The following is a 17622-nucleotide window of genomic DNA, read 5'->3' as shown; positions in this document are numbered from 1 at the left end:
GTGTGAGTGAGTGTGCGAGTGAGTGAGTGAGTGTGTGAGTGAGTGAGTGAGTGAGTGAGTGAGTGAGTGTGTGAGTGAGTGAGTGAGTGAGTGAGTGAGTGAGTAAGTGTGTGTGAGTGAGTGTGTGTGAATGAGTGAGTGTGTGTTTGTGTGTGAGTGAGTGAGTGTGAGTGAGTGAGTGTGTGAGTGAGTGAGTAAGTGTGTGTGAGTGAGTGTAAGTGAGTGAGTGTGTGTGAGTGAGTGTGTGTGAGTGAGTGAGTGATTGAGAGAGTAAGTGTGTGTGAGTGAGTGAGTGTAAGTGAGTGAGTGTGTGTGAGTGTGTGAGTGAGTGAGTGTGTGAGTGAGTGAGTGTGTGAGTGTGTGTGTGAGTAAGTGTGTGTGTGGTTCATGTGGTACAAATGGTTCATTCCGGATGTGTATCAGTGAAGCAGGCTGTAATTTCTCAGCCTGAATGTAGTAAGTCCAGATTTCAGGTGTCACTCTGTGTGATCATCTGTCACTGATACACTGCAGGACTACAGAAATCAGTCACAGTTTTGCGTCACGCTTCTTCATATGATTTTGTTAACGTATTTTGTACTACCATTGGTGGTGCCGTTGTGCTCGGTTCCACAAAACGATCCAGACGAATCCGAGTCAAGACAAAAAACAGAAAATAATCTGATGTGAAAGAGGAATATGGTTATTATAATTTTTACACATCTTAAAGGACTAGACACAAAATGACCTGATGACATCTCTGTTATTAAGATAAACCCACAGAGATAAACCTTTGTCTAGTCAAGAGGAACAGGTGCATTCAACATCATTACTGTGTGTGTGTGTGTGTGTGTGTGTGTGTGTGTGTGTGTGTGTGATTTGTATAGTAAAGCTAAAGAACCTGTCTTAAGCTAAATATAGAAGTGTTGCAAACACTTCACTAATTTACAGCCAAGGTGTGAACCTACACACCCATGTAACTGTGCTTAAATATTAACTGTGTGTGTGTGTGTGTGTGTGTGTGTGTGTGTGTGTGTGTGTGTGTGTGCGAGTGTGTGTGTGCTGCTCATCCTCGTACCTCATATTTGGGTTTTTCCAAGAGACCTAGGCAGCTGGGACACTGGAAAGCTGTAGAAACCCCCATACACACACACACACACACACACGTATCCCCCCTCTGTATTTAAGAAGTGTATACATTGAGTGGGGGGGCAGCAGCTGGCAGCCTGCCCCATTACGGCAGCCCCCGCACACACACACACACACACACACACACACACAACTCCACCCAGAACTTACACAGACTAATCACAGCCAATGATTGCTCAGCACCGGTCTGAGCTGCCACACCTGCCCTCTGACTGGTGCGACTGTCCCATCTGGGGTAAGTGTGTCTCTGTGTAAATGTGTGTGTGTATGTATGTATGTGTGTGTGTGTGTGTGTGTGTGTGTCAGTGTGGAAGTAGGGATGAATGAAAAAAGAGTGTTGGGTGGGGGACAAACACACAGCACATGTGTCTTTGTGAATGAACTCTGCGGTATATAAAGATGGCCGTCCTAACACGTATTGTCCACTTACATCATCCTAGCCTCGTCAACTGCATTATGCTAGCTACAAAAAAAAATAAAAAAAGACTGATAAGCTGATGTTTTTGTCTATTTTTCATTAGAAAGTGTAAAATCTCCTGTCTCTGTTAGCTATAGAAAACATATTTTTACATTTACAGATCTAATAGTACAAATTGTACAAACGTTTCGAATGGAAAACATTTATACAGGCTGGTTATGTAACGTTCCCCACCACCAATTACACCACAGTTCATGGTTGGGTTCATGGATTCATGTGACGATGACAACAACAAGCAGGCTGGAGATGTGGGTTTTATAAACTCCAGTATGACTATGGTGTTCCTAATAATGTGTCCGGTGAGTGTAAACAACTGGCTTGATTGCTGCTGATAAGATGAATGAATCTACAGTTTGAGCATGAAAGAAATCAGTCTCAGCTTCTTACTTCTCAGCCCAATGTGTGTTATTTTTAACGACCATTGGTGGTGCTGTTGAGCTTGGTTCAAAAAACAAACAAACAAACAAACAAACAAACAGAATAATCTGCTTTCAAACAGCAATTCTGATATGCCAAACATAATATTTTATACCAGGATCATAATTTTTGTATCATTATTATTATTATTATTATTATTATTATTATTATTATTATTATTATTATTATTATTATATTCCATGCTACAAAATTAATACAGTGTTTATTAAATTAAAAAACCTTCTAAAAAAAATTACAATTTTATCTCTTGTATCTATCTTTATACTCTAAATGTTGTATACTTACATCTTACATTCGCTCCGTCAAAATATTTACTTTTACGTCAATGTGTGTTAATCGTGTTCGGGGACGTTCGAAAGGCGTTAAACACATTTCTATCGAGCTGATGAACGTCGATTTTCGGTCAAAATGGCGAGAGAGCTGTGTGAAAAAAGCAGATGGCTGTTTGGTTATATTATAGTGCTTCTGCTCGCTAACGGGATCAGGATCATTCAATCCTACTGTGTGTCTGCTTCTTCTCCACCCCCCACCACACACACACACACACACACACACACACACACACAATGAAAAGGCCAGCTGGTCGTTAGTTGTAGGTAAAAACGGCGTTATCTCATCTCTATAAGATGACAATGCATAAATTAGATTGTGTGTATATATGGTGTGTATGTGTGTATGTGTGTGTGTGTGTGGTGTGTTTTCTGCTGATCATGTTACCGTCGGACCAAGACTGACGGCTCAGAACACTCGGCTTGGATCTCACGGTGATCATATGATCCGTCTTCGTATTACAAACGTATTTAAATGATAAATTCTAATTATATGATAGTTATAAATAATTCTTACTATAGATCTTAATGTGTAACTGTTTGTTAAAGTAGATCTCGTCTGGTCAGTGATGTTAAATTGTTTTTTTTTTCCTCATGATATTACAACGTAAATACAATAATCTGTGTATTCCTTTTTCTATAACAACCATAAAAAGATTTATAATCGCCCTATATGAACAATTACTCAGGGACTTGTAATGGTGGACGTTCTACCTAAACTAAGGCTAATAAAAAAACAAATACAAAAGAAAAAACATATAAACCATGATCCGGTCACGCTTTCTGTTAGTAGACGTTTGTTAAATATTTACAGAAAGAGTCTCCGGTTGTAGTTAGCAAGACGGGGGAGTGGTCAGGAAGGACGAATTTGCACTTCTTGGTTTCTTAGGAACATGACAAGTGATGAAGGAAAGACAAAACTGCTTGTAGTTGTTGTAACATAAGCGATAACAGGAAGCTACTTGCAGGATAAAACATACAGTGTATTATTCTGTCATAAATGAACGTTTTTGTATAAAAGGAATTATCACTTGGTTGTGTTTCATTGCTTACTTAATACCTAATACGTATCGCAAATACCTGTAGAAATCCTTCACCTATTGTACCTTAAATGTAAATGCTATTATCTCATCACTAGATAGTGGAACTTTACTGATGAACCGACTATAACTCAGTTCAGCGAATGGGATGTGTCTGAACTTATCACCATCACCAGTGTGTGTGTGTGTGTGTGTGTGTGTGTGTGTGTGTGTGTGTGTGTGTGTGTGTGATTGGCTTACAGTAATGATTGCTAAATATGACCTGATGAAATGGCTGTTCTTGTGTAAGTCCATCAGTCACACAAAAGAGCATTTCAGTGTGAAAACAATGCACTGACTTTCGCCCCATTAGACGCCGACCGTCTTTCGGTTTCTCTCTACGTTTTTTCACCTCTTGACTTTCATTCTGAACAATTAGAATCTTTCTATTATCACAAAGAAGGATCTTGGCTTGGTGCTGGTTAGGGCGATAGAAATGTCAACCATTGAAACTTTTGCTTTGATTAATCTATAACAAAAGCCACATTGGCCTTGGAGGGCTGGAACATGCAGCTCTTTGCTTAGAAACTATTCCTTGATGTGATTTCCTTGAGGTGTGTTATAATGATGCTGATGTTTCAGCATGCATAGACAATCAGCCCTTTGAAATCCGGTTAGGTTTTTTAATAAGCTATTTATAGCACCGGAGCGTCAGTGCGCATTGACTTGTGCGCATGCGCTGTGTCAATCCCTGTGTCTTATTCAGTGTATGTTGTAGGATAGCATATGGCTTCACAGTACAAACAAGGCCTGCAGTCTAAAGCTGGGTTTAGAAAAGAAAAACCATGCAAACAACAACACCTATTTGACAATTTTACACAGAACATATATTTTTTTAAATCAAGCAAATGACAGGTGCTTTTGCTTTGGTTATTCAGGTCGCATGCACTTTAAGCAGGGACTGCAAACATGTCTGCTCTAATAGCCTACATTTGTTCCATGCAAAGGCTCAAATGGCGTCAAATCGCACGTCATATGTCAAAATATTAGAGTGAAACACTAGGCTCTTAGTGCGCCAGCTTGCGGTTTAGGACACAGCCCGAGCTGGAAGGGCAAAGCCTCGTGCGTGCTGCTGCACCTTGTGAATAATTCATGAGGTGACGTGACACTGCGGCGAAGAGCCCGTTCTGTTGAACAGAGGTGGGCGTGGTTTGTTTAAATTATGGCCATGACGCAAGCGGATGAGTTTTTAATCCGCTGCCGCAGCAGATCAGATGAGCGGCCGGGTAACACCGAGGAAGGGGGGGTGTGCAGTCGGTCGGTCGGTCGGCGGAAAACGGTCCGAAAAATAACAATAACAAAAATAAAATAGCCACAGATTAATCCTAGTAATAAGAGTGTACACGCGGAGGACCGTGTAAGGACGATTTATCGGCGACCGAGACCCCCTACAGCTCCTCCTCTATACGCTGTATAGGAAGTTAAAGGTCACTCCGTCTGCGCGCTCCCGTTTTTGTTCTTGGAAAAAAAAAGAAAAGGCCGCGACTAATCGCGAGCTCCAGTTTTTATTCCCGTATTTTGACGCTAATAAATGGGTGATTACGGCTTCGGCTTGTTACAGACAGCAAGTCTCGACAGCAGCAGCGCGCTGTTCGGCGCATTCAGATCGTCCTATTCGAGCCTCTCCCCGGTCACCGGTGACCTCCTCCTCCCCACCGCCTCTCCGCAGTCTCTCTCACGCAGCAGCAGTACAGCAGCGTCCCCGCACTTCCCTTCGGCCGCTGCGCCCCGGCGAATCATGCAGGATGAGCCCGCGGGGGTGACAGCCTCGCGGCGTCAGGTCCCGTCCACCGAGTCGAGTGACGAGGCCGGAAACGCGGCGGCCGAGCGATCGCCACCCATCGGCGGCTGCGACAACGGGACCGGCCTTAGCCACACGGACTACGACTTCAGCGACTTTAAGGCCGGACAAGGCCGCTTCGGTGCTGTCGCGTCACTACGTGACCTTGAGAGAGAGAGAAACGAAAATCAGCACGCAGAGTCTGAGTGCGCCACGGAAGGCCCCGGGCAGCTCCCAGTGGACGCTCTGACCGATGTTGCGGCGCCATTGAGCGCATCCGTGAGTCCCAACAAGGTCCAGATCCGAATGGAGCCCACAAGTGCGCATCTCGCAGGGGCTTTTACGAGCCTCCCGCATCACGACACCTCGGCTGCTTCACCCTCCCTGCCCGGGTTCGGTGCACCGTGGTCGGTGCACACGAGCTCCCCCCCTCCGCCTGTATCCAACAACGGGAGTCACATTATGCCTGGAACCGAACCCGATGGAGGATTCTACCCAGGAATCCCGTCCTCGGTGAATCCCGGCTTCTTTCAGAGCTACTCACCCGGTGTGAACGCGCACGGCTTCGGCGCTCCGTTCTCGCCGCAGATGGGCGGCGCTCCGCCGCAGCATGCGCCCAGCCGCCGCTCCCCGCTCAGCCCGCAGCATGGCACCTTCCTGCAGCAGAGGAACAGCTACAACCAGCAGCAGGTGACACAGCAGACCACCTAGCGAGCCTCTTCCGAGGATGCGCAATATATCGTTTATTACCATGATATTAAGTTTCTATATCAGTGCAAATCAGTGTTTTGTGGTGTGATCACGTGGTGAATATTTGTAGGGCAATATTTATCTGTCGCTTTAATAATACATGTTTATTAACTACATTGTCAGACATTGCACAGGATCACTGTAAGAGGCATCAGAGCTGCACAGTGCTGAAAAAAACATTGTTTTAACTATATACAATTTTACATTTTAATTAATTCAGTTCTAAAATTGTAACACGTCCACGTCACATTAAAGTCCACGTATAAACTCTTAGTATCACAAAGCCCAGTACCGCCATACCGGTTTGGAATCAATATATCAAGCAGTCTGACTAGATGTGCATGTTTTACTGGATGAGTAACAAACCATAATATTCAGCTGACACAGATTTTATAAAAAGGTGTTTATATCAGCTACTGAAACTTATTACCATGATTACGAATAAGGAACACACCCTGACACAGAGTACGTGTAACTCTGAGAAAAGAAGTCTAGACCATATGTGTACGTGTAATTATAATATTTTTTTTACCATATTGTGCATTCGTAGGCTGCTTCAGAGGGATGATAAGGATTAAAATCATAATTGTGTTGGAACCAGGCCAATCTGGCAACCTTTCATTTAATCAGCATCTTCATCTGTGCATAAGTACTGAATAATAGATCACAGGGCTTTTGTTAAGGGCTTTTGTTATTAAACTCAGCCAGTACGATTGTCCGACCATAATTATCGTGTAACTATCGACACGGTATATATTGTCACTCTTTATTATTAGAAATAGATCATGCCATGAACTTGATGGCTTTCGAACACCGTGAGCTGGGATCAGCCTATCAGCATGGCCAGTGTGTGTGTGTGTGTGTGGAGGCAAACATTAGATAGCATGACACAAATATTTGTCTCAGTAATAATCTTTAAACTGCTTAATGTGTTCAGTTTCGCTGTAGTTTATGAATTATTCAAGATTAGCAAACGTATTGCAAAGTAAAAGTTAGTTTTTTTAATTAATATAATTCCATTACTTAATTGTATTAATGTTTTTAATTATTTCATTTATTTATTTTTTACAAAACATTCCGTTTACATTTATTTGATAAAATAGCCTGTCCGCAGCAACGTCAGTACTTTGCTATTACACTTGCCATTACGATGTTATGTACAGGCTTCTAGGATATGTGTGTGTCGTGCAGTGTGTGTGTAGCTGATTAAACCCATAATTACACTGAAGGTTTTCAGTTTGTTTTTCGGTTAATAGGAAAATAATTTTCAGGAGAAGAGAACTTGCGTTTTAACGGCGGCCATTTTGTAAGAAGCTTGTTAGGTTTAAAGACATCAGACAGAAACCTGAACGCTTTTGCTTTCTGCAGTACAATCTATTTGTTATAAATGTGTACAGTATCACAGGATGTTTGTGGGGGAGTTAATATACGGCTTGTCGTGGGTTCTGTCCGTCAGGGTTTGATTGGATTGGATTGGAATGAACATGGAGTCCGAGGTTAGGAAGATGAAACATCATGACATATTATTGGTGAATATTATTTTCCGCGCCCATCTCTACTTTGAGTTTTCATGGACTATTTAAGAACAACATGTTTTCTTTTTCCTCTCAGGTAACTGATAAGGGTAACATGACCTTGTTGAGCCCAGAATCACCACACATGGTCTTTAAACATGTTTAGCAGCTTTACAGCCAGCCTTAATGTTACTAAAAACTGTCAAATACATTACAGAATGTTCTTATATTATCAAAAGTTAGCTGGATACATCATAAAACAATAAATACATTATTTTATAAGGCCTTAATGGCTAACTAACAAGCTAGCATTTATTTTAGCGAGAATTTCATTCAGGCTAATACAACGACATATAATCCGTATTGTCAGCTAATTACATTTAATACTTTTTTCTGGTATTGTTTTTCTCGTTGTTGTTGTCTTGACACAAGTCCATGATAAAATATGACTAAAATAAAATAAAAAACAATTATACATAAAATATTATAAAAAAATTCTAAAAGTATATTATGTTTAAATATTATTTTGAAATGATTGAAAAAAATTAAGTAAATAAGATTCATTAACATAAAATAGAAAATAAATCGTTATACTGTTTTATGGAGCTGTTAGCTAGCTAGCCATTTATTTTTAGCTAAATTAGCCAGCTATTTGTTTTAAGCTAGCTATTTTTAATGTAATACCTTTAGCGAACAGTTACATTTTTAATTCACAAATGACTAAAATATGACTTTCAACAAAGAAATAAAACAAAATTAGCATTTTTTTATGGAGGTGTTAGCTTGCTGGCTAATTTAGTTCCCTTTATTTTAGCATTTTAAACAATTAGCATTTGAACATTGATGTTTCTTTTAAGAACAAACCTGCTGAAAATTGTTATAAATCTATAGATTAGTCTTCTACCTTAGTCCACAGTGAGCATGTTGTGTGTGTTGTGAGTTATGTGTTGTGAGTTATGTGTTGTGTGTTGTGAGTTGTGTGTTGTGCGTTATGTGTTGTGAGTTGTGTGTTGTGAGTTATGTGTTGTGTGTTGTGAGTTGTGTTTTGTGAGTTATGAGTTATGTGTTGTGTTCAGAATCCAGGCATTACAGCTTACTGTGGAGGCAGCTCATGTTTTTGTTCCCATCGTCTAGACGGCAACATTATTATCAGTCATTTACACCAAAACACTCATCTTGTCCACACACACATGCTCACACACACACACCCTGGTATCTAATTATACACACAAGGCACTGTAGGTTGTATAGTTGGGTGTGGTGAATATGCACAGGAGAGATGGGAAGAGTACACAGAGTGAAAAACCAACACACACACTCGTATGTACACACACACGCATCCACACACACACACAGAGCTTACAGACAAAACGCAAAAGTACACACTTTAATCTGTGCACATATTTGCACTTCATATAACCGGATATGTTTGGGTGTTTTGTGTGTGTGTGTGCGTGTGTGTGTGTGTTACCTGCGCAGAGAGGGTTTGCTTTTAAGCTTTTCTTGATTTTATACCCACCCACCCACACACACCCACACACACTCATTATTATTCACACCAATTCTGACTCGATACAGTTCATTGTGTTTCTTTTCCTTTACTTTTCTTGTCTCTCTTTTGCTATTCTGTGCCCTTCTGTCCACACCTTCATTCCCTTCTTCCTTTTCTATTTCTAGCCCTTATTTTCTCTTCCTTGCTCTCCTTTTATGTTCTTTCCCTTCTCTCTTCCCACATTTCCCCTCCTCTTCTCTCTCACTCTGTCTTGGCTTGTCATGTCTTGCCATTCTTACTGCTTTTTTCTTAATGTATGTATTCTCTCCATCTCACTTAGTGTCTCGGTTCATTAGTGTCTCTCTCTCTCTCTCTCTCTCTCTCACACACTCTCTCTCTGTCTTCACAGCCCCTGATGAAACAGTCTCTATGGGGCAGCGGCTGGAATTCGGCGGGTGTGTCCTGGGGCAGGGACCATCGAGGGCGTGGTGTGGGTATGGCCATTCCTGTCTCGCTCGGCCAGATCTCACCCATGAAGAAGCCGTTCAGCAGCGGGAGCGTCATCGCCCCGCCCAAGTTCCCACGCTCAGGGGCGTCACTCGTCCCCAAGACATGGAGTGATGACAACGTGTTCCGCACAGACAGCAACAGCAATACACTGCTGCCTCTGCAGGTACAGACCGTGTGTGTGTGTGTGTGTGAGAGAGGGGAAGGCCTCCTTATTTGCATATGAATGTGCATGAGCACCTGGATTCACTGGTCTGTATTCACGCAGTCACCTGACAGAGCCTGTTTTACTCTTTTATCACACAGTATCACATTTCTGTGAAAATCACGACTGGCTTCTGCCTAACTTCAGTAAAATAAACCTATGTATTGAAACATATAACAAACTCGTCTGTTTCTAAGACCTCAGTAGCAAACACCGTGTTATAAACTGTTTACTGCATCAGCCGCATGTTAGTAATCAAATTAACGTGACCCACCTCGGCCAAAGTAGCACACGGTTGCCTGCGGCATGTCGTAATAATTATTACATAATCATCTTAAAGAAACGAATCGAGCTGACTGGGATTCTTTGTGGTGATCCGGGGAATCCATGACATCCCTCAATTACACTGCGCTTCATTATGTTAGTTTTATTAATTAAATGGTATAAAGTCGTTAAATATTAAATTAAATTCTTATTTTATAAAGCTATTATAAATAGCATAAATCAGATAATTTCAGCTTTAGTTTTAGAATTTAGTTTTATATTTTTCTCACACATGATGATGGGGTGCTATAACTTTTAAACCATCCAAAAAATGTCTAATTTCCAAGAACATGTTGCTGGCACTCAATAAAATGATTCACTAATTCTAGAAATAGCTTTTTCCTGTCACGCAGGAAGAGTCGATTCAGAGTCGAATCGCTTTCTGGAAGTGAACCGAGTAGAGATGGTCAATTCGATTCATCCTAGTGAGTCGAATCTTTTGATTCCGTTCATTTAAAAACAGCAAGTTTCAAGAGGCAACTTCGAGTATCAGTCAAAGAAAAAACTTGTATGATTCGGTGCATGGATGTGACTGAGAAGGATTCGTTCATGTAAAAGATTCGTTCAAAAACACTGATTCGTTCAAGAATGAAAAACCAGAAGAACAGGATAAAAGTGATGCACATGAGATGTGGACAATAATAATAGTACAACAATATAATAATAGGACAACACTAATAATAATACTAATAATAATAATAATAATAACAATAGTGATAAATTAACAATGAATATGTCATTATATCATGTTCACAATGCTCTCGAGAGCCCATCAACGAGCCTCAGTTTCGCAGACGATCCTCGATCTCGCTCCCTTCCTGCTCGTTGGAATTCCACACATTCCTCGTGCCTTCCTTCCTGCCTCATTCTTCCGAACTGGGCTACATGCGTCATGGTTAGAGAAAGTGATCCAGACACATCCAAGTGTCGGAAAGGAAGGGTTAGAAAGCTAGAAAGGGAAGGGAGAAAAAAAAAAAACTCAACAGTGTGTGTGGAGTGTTTGATACCAAGCTACCAAACACTTTGCTAAACCGCTTACAAACCCCAGATGGCTTAAAAGCTGTCAGTAATAAAAACATGAGGCTCAGACTGCACACTTGTCTCATCACATCATGCTCAGCAGCTTCTCAACAGTTATTTTTGGAGGCTGGTGCTAACGCTATGTATAGTGTTTCCAGGTAGTGCCTTAAATGCAGCGGTGAATGTGTAATAACAAAACAGTGTAGGAGGTTTAACAGCATGCTAGAGAGGGGAAAAACAAAATGCCTGATTAACCCTTCTTTTAATTTTATAGCTCTGTGTTTGTTAGCTTGCTAGCTAAATGTTTAAACAACCCTGCTACGTCAAACCAAACCAAGTCATGTTAGGTTTATTAATGTTAGCTAATGTTAACAGCTAAACTGCTGGTTCAGTATATTCAGTATTTAGGACGCTTGCTAATTTGCATCAACTGAGACAATATTTGATGCTAAGCGCAAAGCGTTTGTATTGAGGGAGGGATTAAGTAGGAATAAGACAAGCAAGCTTTTCTCCACAGAGGTGTAAAAGCCTAAAGGGGGCCAGTGCTAAAATGGTGAAGAAGTGGGATAAAGATCACTGCTGCTCTAGTGTGGTGGAAAGAGAGAGAGAGAGAGAGAGAGAGAGATGAAACACATGATGTTTTTTTTTTTGGTTCATTGTGCTGTGAAAATCAGGAAGGTCTGTACATTAGAAATCTGTGCGCACCACTAGTACTGTGGTTCCCCTGCAACAAATGATCAACAAACTGTTCTAGATTCAGGCCACTTTTATGCAATTTATGAGATGTAGTCATTGTTAATGACGTAACATAATCCAGACCTGGGTTAAATCTGAAAAGTGGGACACAGGAAATGCGGTAAAATGATCAGACTTATAGGAAGCAGACGGAGTGCTTAGTTATTTACGGTCCTGCTTGACACGTTTCCAAATGCACACTGTCAGTATCCTGTGTGTGTGTGCGTGTGTGTGTGTGTGTGTGTGTGCAGTAAACATTCCCCTCACTGTCCACATGCTTCGGTGGATTTTCTTTTGTCAGGATACCTTTCTGACATTTATAGCAAAGCAGAAAGAGATGTTAGCCAGTACACACACACACACACACACACATTGTTACCGTCCATAAGGTCAGCGTTCCTTGATTTTCCAGGAATAAAGGGGATCCACTTCAGCACTGGTTATAAACACGTCGCTCACGTGAACCAGACGAAGCAAAGCCGCATACACTAGGCTAAGACTGAAATTCTGTCAGTTCTGATAATAACACATCCGGAATTATTGTGTTCTTTATTACATACCACATCAAATTTGTGTTTATTTATGTCTTAAAAGCTACACATCATAATGTCTATCCATTTCTAGTTACGTTTAAAGTTGTGTAACACCAAAGAACAAATTTGATCCTGTTACCGCTTATGTTAAAGTAGCTATAAACCTATGTGTATAAGCACTGGCACTGGAGACTCTAGAAGTTTTTGATTTAGTCATTTTATGTTTTTATAAAAGCGTACATTCACTAAACAAATGAATGTACTGTCACGTGAATTCGTCCGAGCCGGAAAACTGACTCTGTATCTCTGTTGTTAGGATCGCAGCAGAATGTACGACAGTCTGAACATGCACTCACTGGAGAGCTCTCTGATCGACATCATCCGGGCCGAGCAGGACCCTCTGAAAGGTGAGCTTAACACTTCCTGCTTCCTACTTCCTGGGCTCTCTGTTTATATAGAATATTTAGAATGCTGTTGTATCCTTATGTATTTCTTTATTTATTTTTACTTTTGATTTTTACGTCCATCGGACGGATTAATAGGAGGCATGGAAACGTAGCCACTGATAACATAGTCGCGTTTAAGGCAGAAAAAAATTCCACATGCTGATATTCTCAAACCATGCAGTGTTAAATATTTGCCTGGGACTGGAACAATCCTGGCTTTTAGTGTGTGTGTGTGTGTATGTGTGTGTTGTCAAGGCAACACATTTTCTTTGTGTCTTTTCACTGATGAGATTTTTTTAGTTCTCTGACTGACAGTTTTATTTGTTTAGCGTTAATTACAATAGACATCGTTATGAAGCAGCTTTACAGAAATCCCTGATGCAGGGTTAGATCCAGAAGGACAGGAAAACTCCCCGAGATGGCACGAGGAAGAAACCTTACAATAGAACCTAGTCTGAAGAATATGTTCTGTTATTCCTGTCAGTAGAGTTTTCTAAAGATGCCATGGGAGCTCATCGCGGTGTGTCACTCAGCTCTCTGTGTTTGTGGTGTCTCTCTCTCTCTCTCTCTCTCTCTCTCTCTCTCTCTCTCGTCCAGGCCGCATGGGATGCCCACACCCTGGCGCCGATGGCCTGCTCATGCTCAATAATGGTAATTACATCAGCCAAGCACATCTCTCTGTGCTCCTTCCTTCTGACCCCATCATCTGTAACCTAATCACACTGCATTTTACACAGTATCTGTTTCCATTCCAGCGCTGAACTGCGTGCTATAGTTTTATACAGCTGTATGACATTACCAGCATCAGACAGATTGATACGTAACTGACTAATCAGCCGATAATATACAAGGCATATTAGGTGCTGGATGCTACAACTTTAAAATGTTGGTCTTAAGACAAAACCTAAATTTTCCCTGAAAATAGAAGACAAAATGTTGGCATTTCCATTTGCTAATAAAATGTTTGCGAGCGCAAACAAATTAGCAAGCAAGGTGCGTATGCTAAAGTGCAAATAGAAGCAAACCGGCTAACTAAAGCTAACCAGCAGGTGAACACAAAACCGTGCAGGAAAGCAAACCAGTGAAACGAAGCTAACCGAAGAACAAAAGCAAAACCAGCGTCCAAACGTAGTTAGCGAAAAGCAACATGAGCGTGAAGGTGAACAAGCGAACGAAAATTAAAACCACGCTGCGAAAGCAAACTGAGTTTAAAACAAAATAAGAAAGGAATAATAAAAAAAACCTTACGAAGCATAACAGAAGCATAAAAATCAGCAAACAAACCTTTAACCAGTAAATGAAAGCAAACCAGCAAACGAAAGCTAATCTGGTAGCTTGACACGCCTGAATGTTTTGTTCTGTTTGATTGGTGTTGAAGGCTGGAACGGAGTGAGGCAATTAGAATATTAGGCCACGACCCACACACTTCTAAGATCAGTCTGTTCGTTAAATGTAGCTGTTTTTTTTTACTGTACATTTCTGACCTGATTTTCATTCTTATTAAAGCCCACAAGCGTTTGTTCTATTTTAAAAGCATATTCCTTTAAATAGCGCCACAAGCACATTTAGACATTTTATACGGGTCACAGCGGGGAGGCGTGTTTCAAGCAGCCGCTTTTTATAGCATGGCCTTATCACTTGCAGCCACCTGGGGCCAGCGGGAAGGACCGTCCAAAGGTCAAAGGTTGAACCGGGGGTGTCTGAAAAGCCGTCCACCAGTTTGCTCATTGTATCGTAGTCTGGCTGCATCTTAACACTCCCCAAGCGTCTGAGAGATAAATATTACAATCAAATTGAGCATAAAAACAAATCAAATTAGAGTAAAGTGCTTTTTCGATATTAGACATCGAGGCTGTGGATCACGTGTCGAAGCCTGAAAACCTCAATGTGATTAAACTGGTGCACTGCACTGTAACAGCACTTACTCCAGATCAGATCAGATCAGATCTCCATCTTCAGATGACTGTTTCATCCTTCAGTGCTGTTTTATGAAATAGATATGAATTAGATTGATCAGTGCAGGGCTTTGCTTTAGTGTCTAGTTCCTCAGCAGTTGCAATAAACCTTTATAATATTTACACAGTGTGCAGGATGTGAAGTTACAGGAGATCTTCAGGAAGATCTCGAGTGAAATTTATTCACAATCCCAACAAAATGCTAGCGCTTATTTACGGCACACAGGGTTACGTCCCAATGCGAGAATTCAGACGTAAAATAATTCACCCTGCTCCTGAATATTTGATGTTAGTTTTTCCGTCCTACGCTACACTCAACAACACGCAGGGTTTCTGTGATCGTACAAAGCTTGTGGTACGAGCCAAACGCTCTGTCGCTAAGCGGCTAACAGCGCATTGTTTCACACTGTACACATCTGACACTGCAGTGTAGGGTTAACGCTGTACTTCTTTAAAGCAGCTTCTACATTATAAGTGTGAAACGCTCCTGTACCCAGGATTAATAACCAGGTTTAGAAGAACAGTAACTTTCAGATGTCCAACGACTAAACAATGTGCACTGTACAATTATTTACCACTCTAATACACCATTTTAATCAGTGACGTAAAAAATAAATACATAAATACATAAATAAACGCTGCTTTATTATCAGGTTAATCTTCACTTCGTGGCTGTGCCTCAATATTCCACCAGACAGCTTTAAAGACAAACAGAACATTCCGTAGATCAAAAGTCAAGAGCTCCGACCAAAAAAAAAAAGAGAATCCAGAGAACCTCCGTATCTATCATGCGACCAGTTAAGGAAATCCTGCGCCAGCCAATCGGCTTTCTCGTCACTCGGAGAGTTTGGCCTAACAATTCTTGTCCATTTATAGCAGAGCAGAGCGTCTGCTTCAGCTGAGACACTCGCTTCAGATCCAGTCTGTATTTTTAGCGCTTTACTCTGGCAGGGTTCATGTCAGAAGCAGCTGCTTTCTTTCTTTCCTAACGAGAGATCCTGTGTGTGTAGGGGTGTGTGTGTGTGTGTGTGTGTGTGTGTGTGTGTGTGTGTGTGTGTGTGTGAAATGAACACAAAGCCAAAGCGGAGATGAAGGACAGGAAAACATCTAACGGACACAATAAATCCATGAAAATTTCTGTTCTTGTTTCTCAACGCTCAGAGCGACACACGACTGCTAACTTCTCACAGGAGAAAAGAAAATACAGCCCCAAGCAGCAAACTAGCCCCCGTATCACTGTTTTATCACGTGTATGTTAGCATAAAGGTGTTAAATATGTTCCAGGAAAGAGTTTTGTTTTTAAAGCAGCTTGTTGTTTTTTTTCCTTTACTCAAACACACACACCAGTTTGTCACATGACTGACGAGGTCACATGAGCATGAGCGTTCAGGCGTGGTCATGTGACCAGCTGCATGATGGTGGCTCATATGACCAGTGTGTGTGTGTGAGTGTGTGTGTGTGTGTGTGTGTGTGTGAGAGAGAGAGAGAGAGAGAGAGAGAGAGAGTTTTTGATTACCTTTAAAGTTCCACTTCACCAAACACCGGCTGGTTTTCTGGAATATACTAAAGCCATCAAAATTCTCTCCTATTTATCGCTAACATCTATCCCTTCTCTAACTATCAAGTCTGAGGCGAAAAATTAGCTAACAAAACAGTTGGACAGTTGGACAAACTCCAAATAAAATAAATATACACGGATAATTGGTGAGATGTGAAAGGTTTTCCAAAAAATATTGGGTGCGTTGATGGCAGCCATGTTGTTTCATGTTATTAGTGAAGCTTTACCTCAGAAAAACAGTAAACACTACAAGATAAAAAAAAAAAACAAGATGCTTATTCCAATCCTGTGGTGATGGTTAAGAGTTTCATCAGTGGCTCCTCTGTGATGTTGGGAAAACTGAAGCTTGAAATATTCCCCATTCTTCCTTCCACAATTGTGTTGCATTTATATGTGTGTACCGTGTGTACAGTGTGTACCGAATGTACAGTGTGTACCGTGTGTACAGTGTGTACCGAATGTACAGTGTGTACCGTGTGTACAGTTTGTACCGTGTGTACAGTTTGTACCGTGTGTACAGTGTGTACCATGTGTACAGTGTGTACCGTGTGTACCGTGTGTACTGTGTTTTCAGTGTGTGCTGTTTGTGTTTGTGGACACGAGTGAAAAGTCAATTTAATTTTATTTTCGAAGAGAAAGTCCTCGTTTTCTCAGACTGTAACTTCTTCTGTATATGTCATACGTTTAAGCACAAGGTTGAATTCTGGATTCTGATTGGTCGGAACGTATCGAGGGACCGATGTAGACACTCTGTAAAAAAGAGACCGATGTAGACCGATGTAAAAATATATTAGCATAAAATATTTAGTAATTATAATAATTATTATATAATAGTAATTATATAAAATATATAAAAGTAATATTATTAGTAGTATGTAATAATTATATTATATCTTAATTATTATTCATTTACAAAAATAATTGAAATTAAGAAAGTCTTTGGTTGTATATTTTTTACAGAAAAGGTTTAGCCTAGAAGAGATTTACGTTTCTTACGTTTTTCAAAAGTCAGACACCCGAACACACCTCGGCTTATGAACGTCTGGGTAAAACAGCAAATGTGTGAAATGTATTTTTTTCTTTAAACTAAACGTCTCAGCTTTTTCTACTGTGTTCTGTTTACATGCAGCGAGGAGTTACGGCAGACGACGAGGTAAACTCCACATCCTGCATCGCCTTTATCCCTCCACCATGCTCTTATCTTTATTACCCCATACACTGGGTCAGCTGTTAAAATCTCCACCACCACCACCACCACCACTGATTGGGTGGTTAGATTCAATTCAGCCAATCAGGGCTTGTTTATCACGTGACCCAAGATCAACATAAACATACGTCATCACAGGTGTCG

The 17622-nt window shown here is 40.9% G+C and overlaps 1 protein-coding gene across 6 annotated transcripts in view; it reads left to right on the top strand.

The window, feature by feature from the left end:
* Positions 1–4565: 4565 nt before the first annotated feature.
* The window catches only part of cpeb2 (cytoplasmic polyadenylation element binding protein 2), a 22635-nt gene continuing 9578 nt past the window's right edge, over positions 4566–17622 (top strand). The window contains exons 1-5 of one of the 6 annotated variants that reach the window (XM_060893974.1): positions 4566–5922; positions 9398–9661; positions 12629–12719; positions 13356–13409; positions 17401–17424. In XM_060893974.1, coding sequence (XP_060749957.1) covers positions 4984–5922; positions 9398–9661; positions 12629–12719; positions 13356–13409; positions 17401–17424 — 1372 coding nt within the window. In that variant the 5' untranslated portion in view covers positions 4566–4983. Of the gene's footprint in view, positions 5923–9397; positions 9662–12628; positions 12720–13355; positions 13410–17399; positions 17425–17622 lie in introns of all 6 variants that reach the window. The other 5 variants (XM_060893975.1, XM_060893979.1, XM_060893978.1 and 2 more) reach the window with 5 other exon arrangements.

Source organism: Tachysurus vachellii, chromosome 19 (assembly GCF_030014155.1).
Source record: "Tachysurus vachellii isolate PV-2020 chromosome 19, HZAU_Pvac_v1, whole genome shotgun sequence".
Classification (NCBI taxonomy): domain Eukaryota; kingdom Metazoa; phylum Chordata; class Actinopteri; order Siluriformes; family Bagridae; genus Tachysurus; species Tachysurus vachellii.
This window is presented reverse-complemented; position numbering and strand designations above follow the sequence as displayed.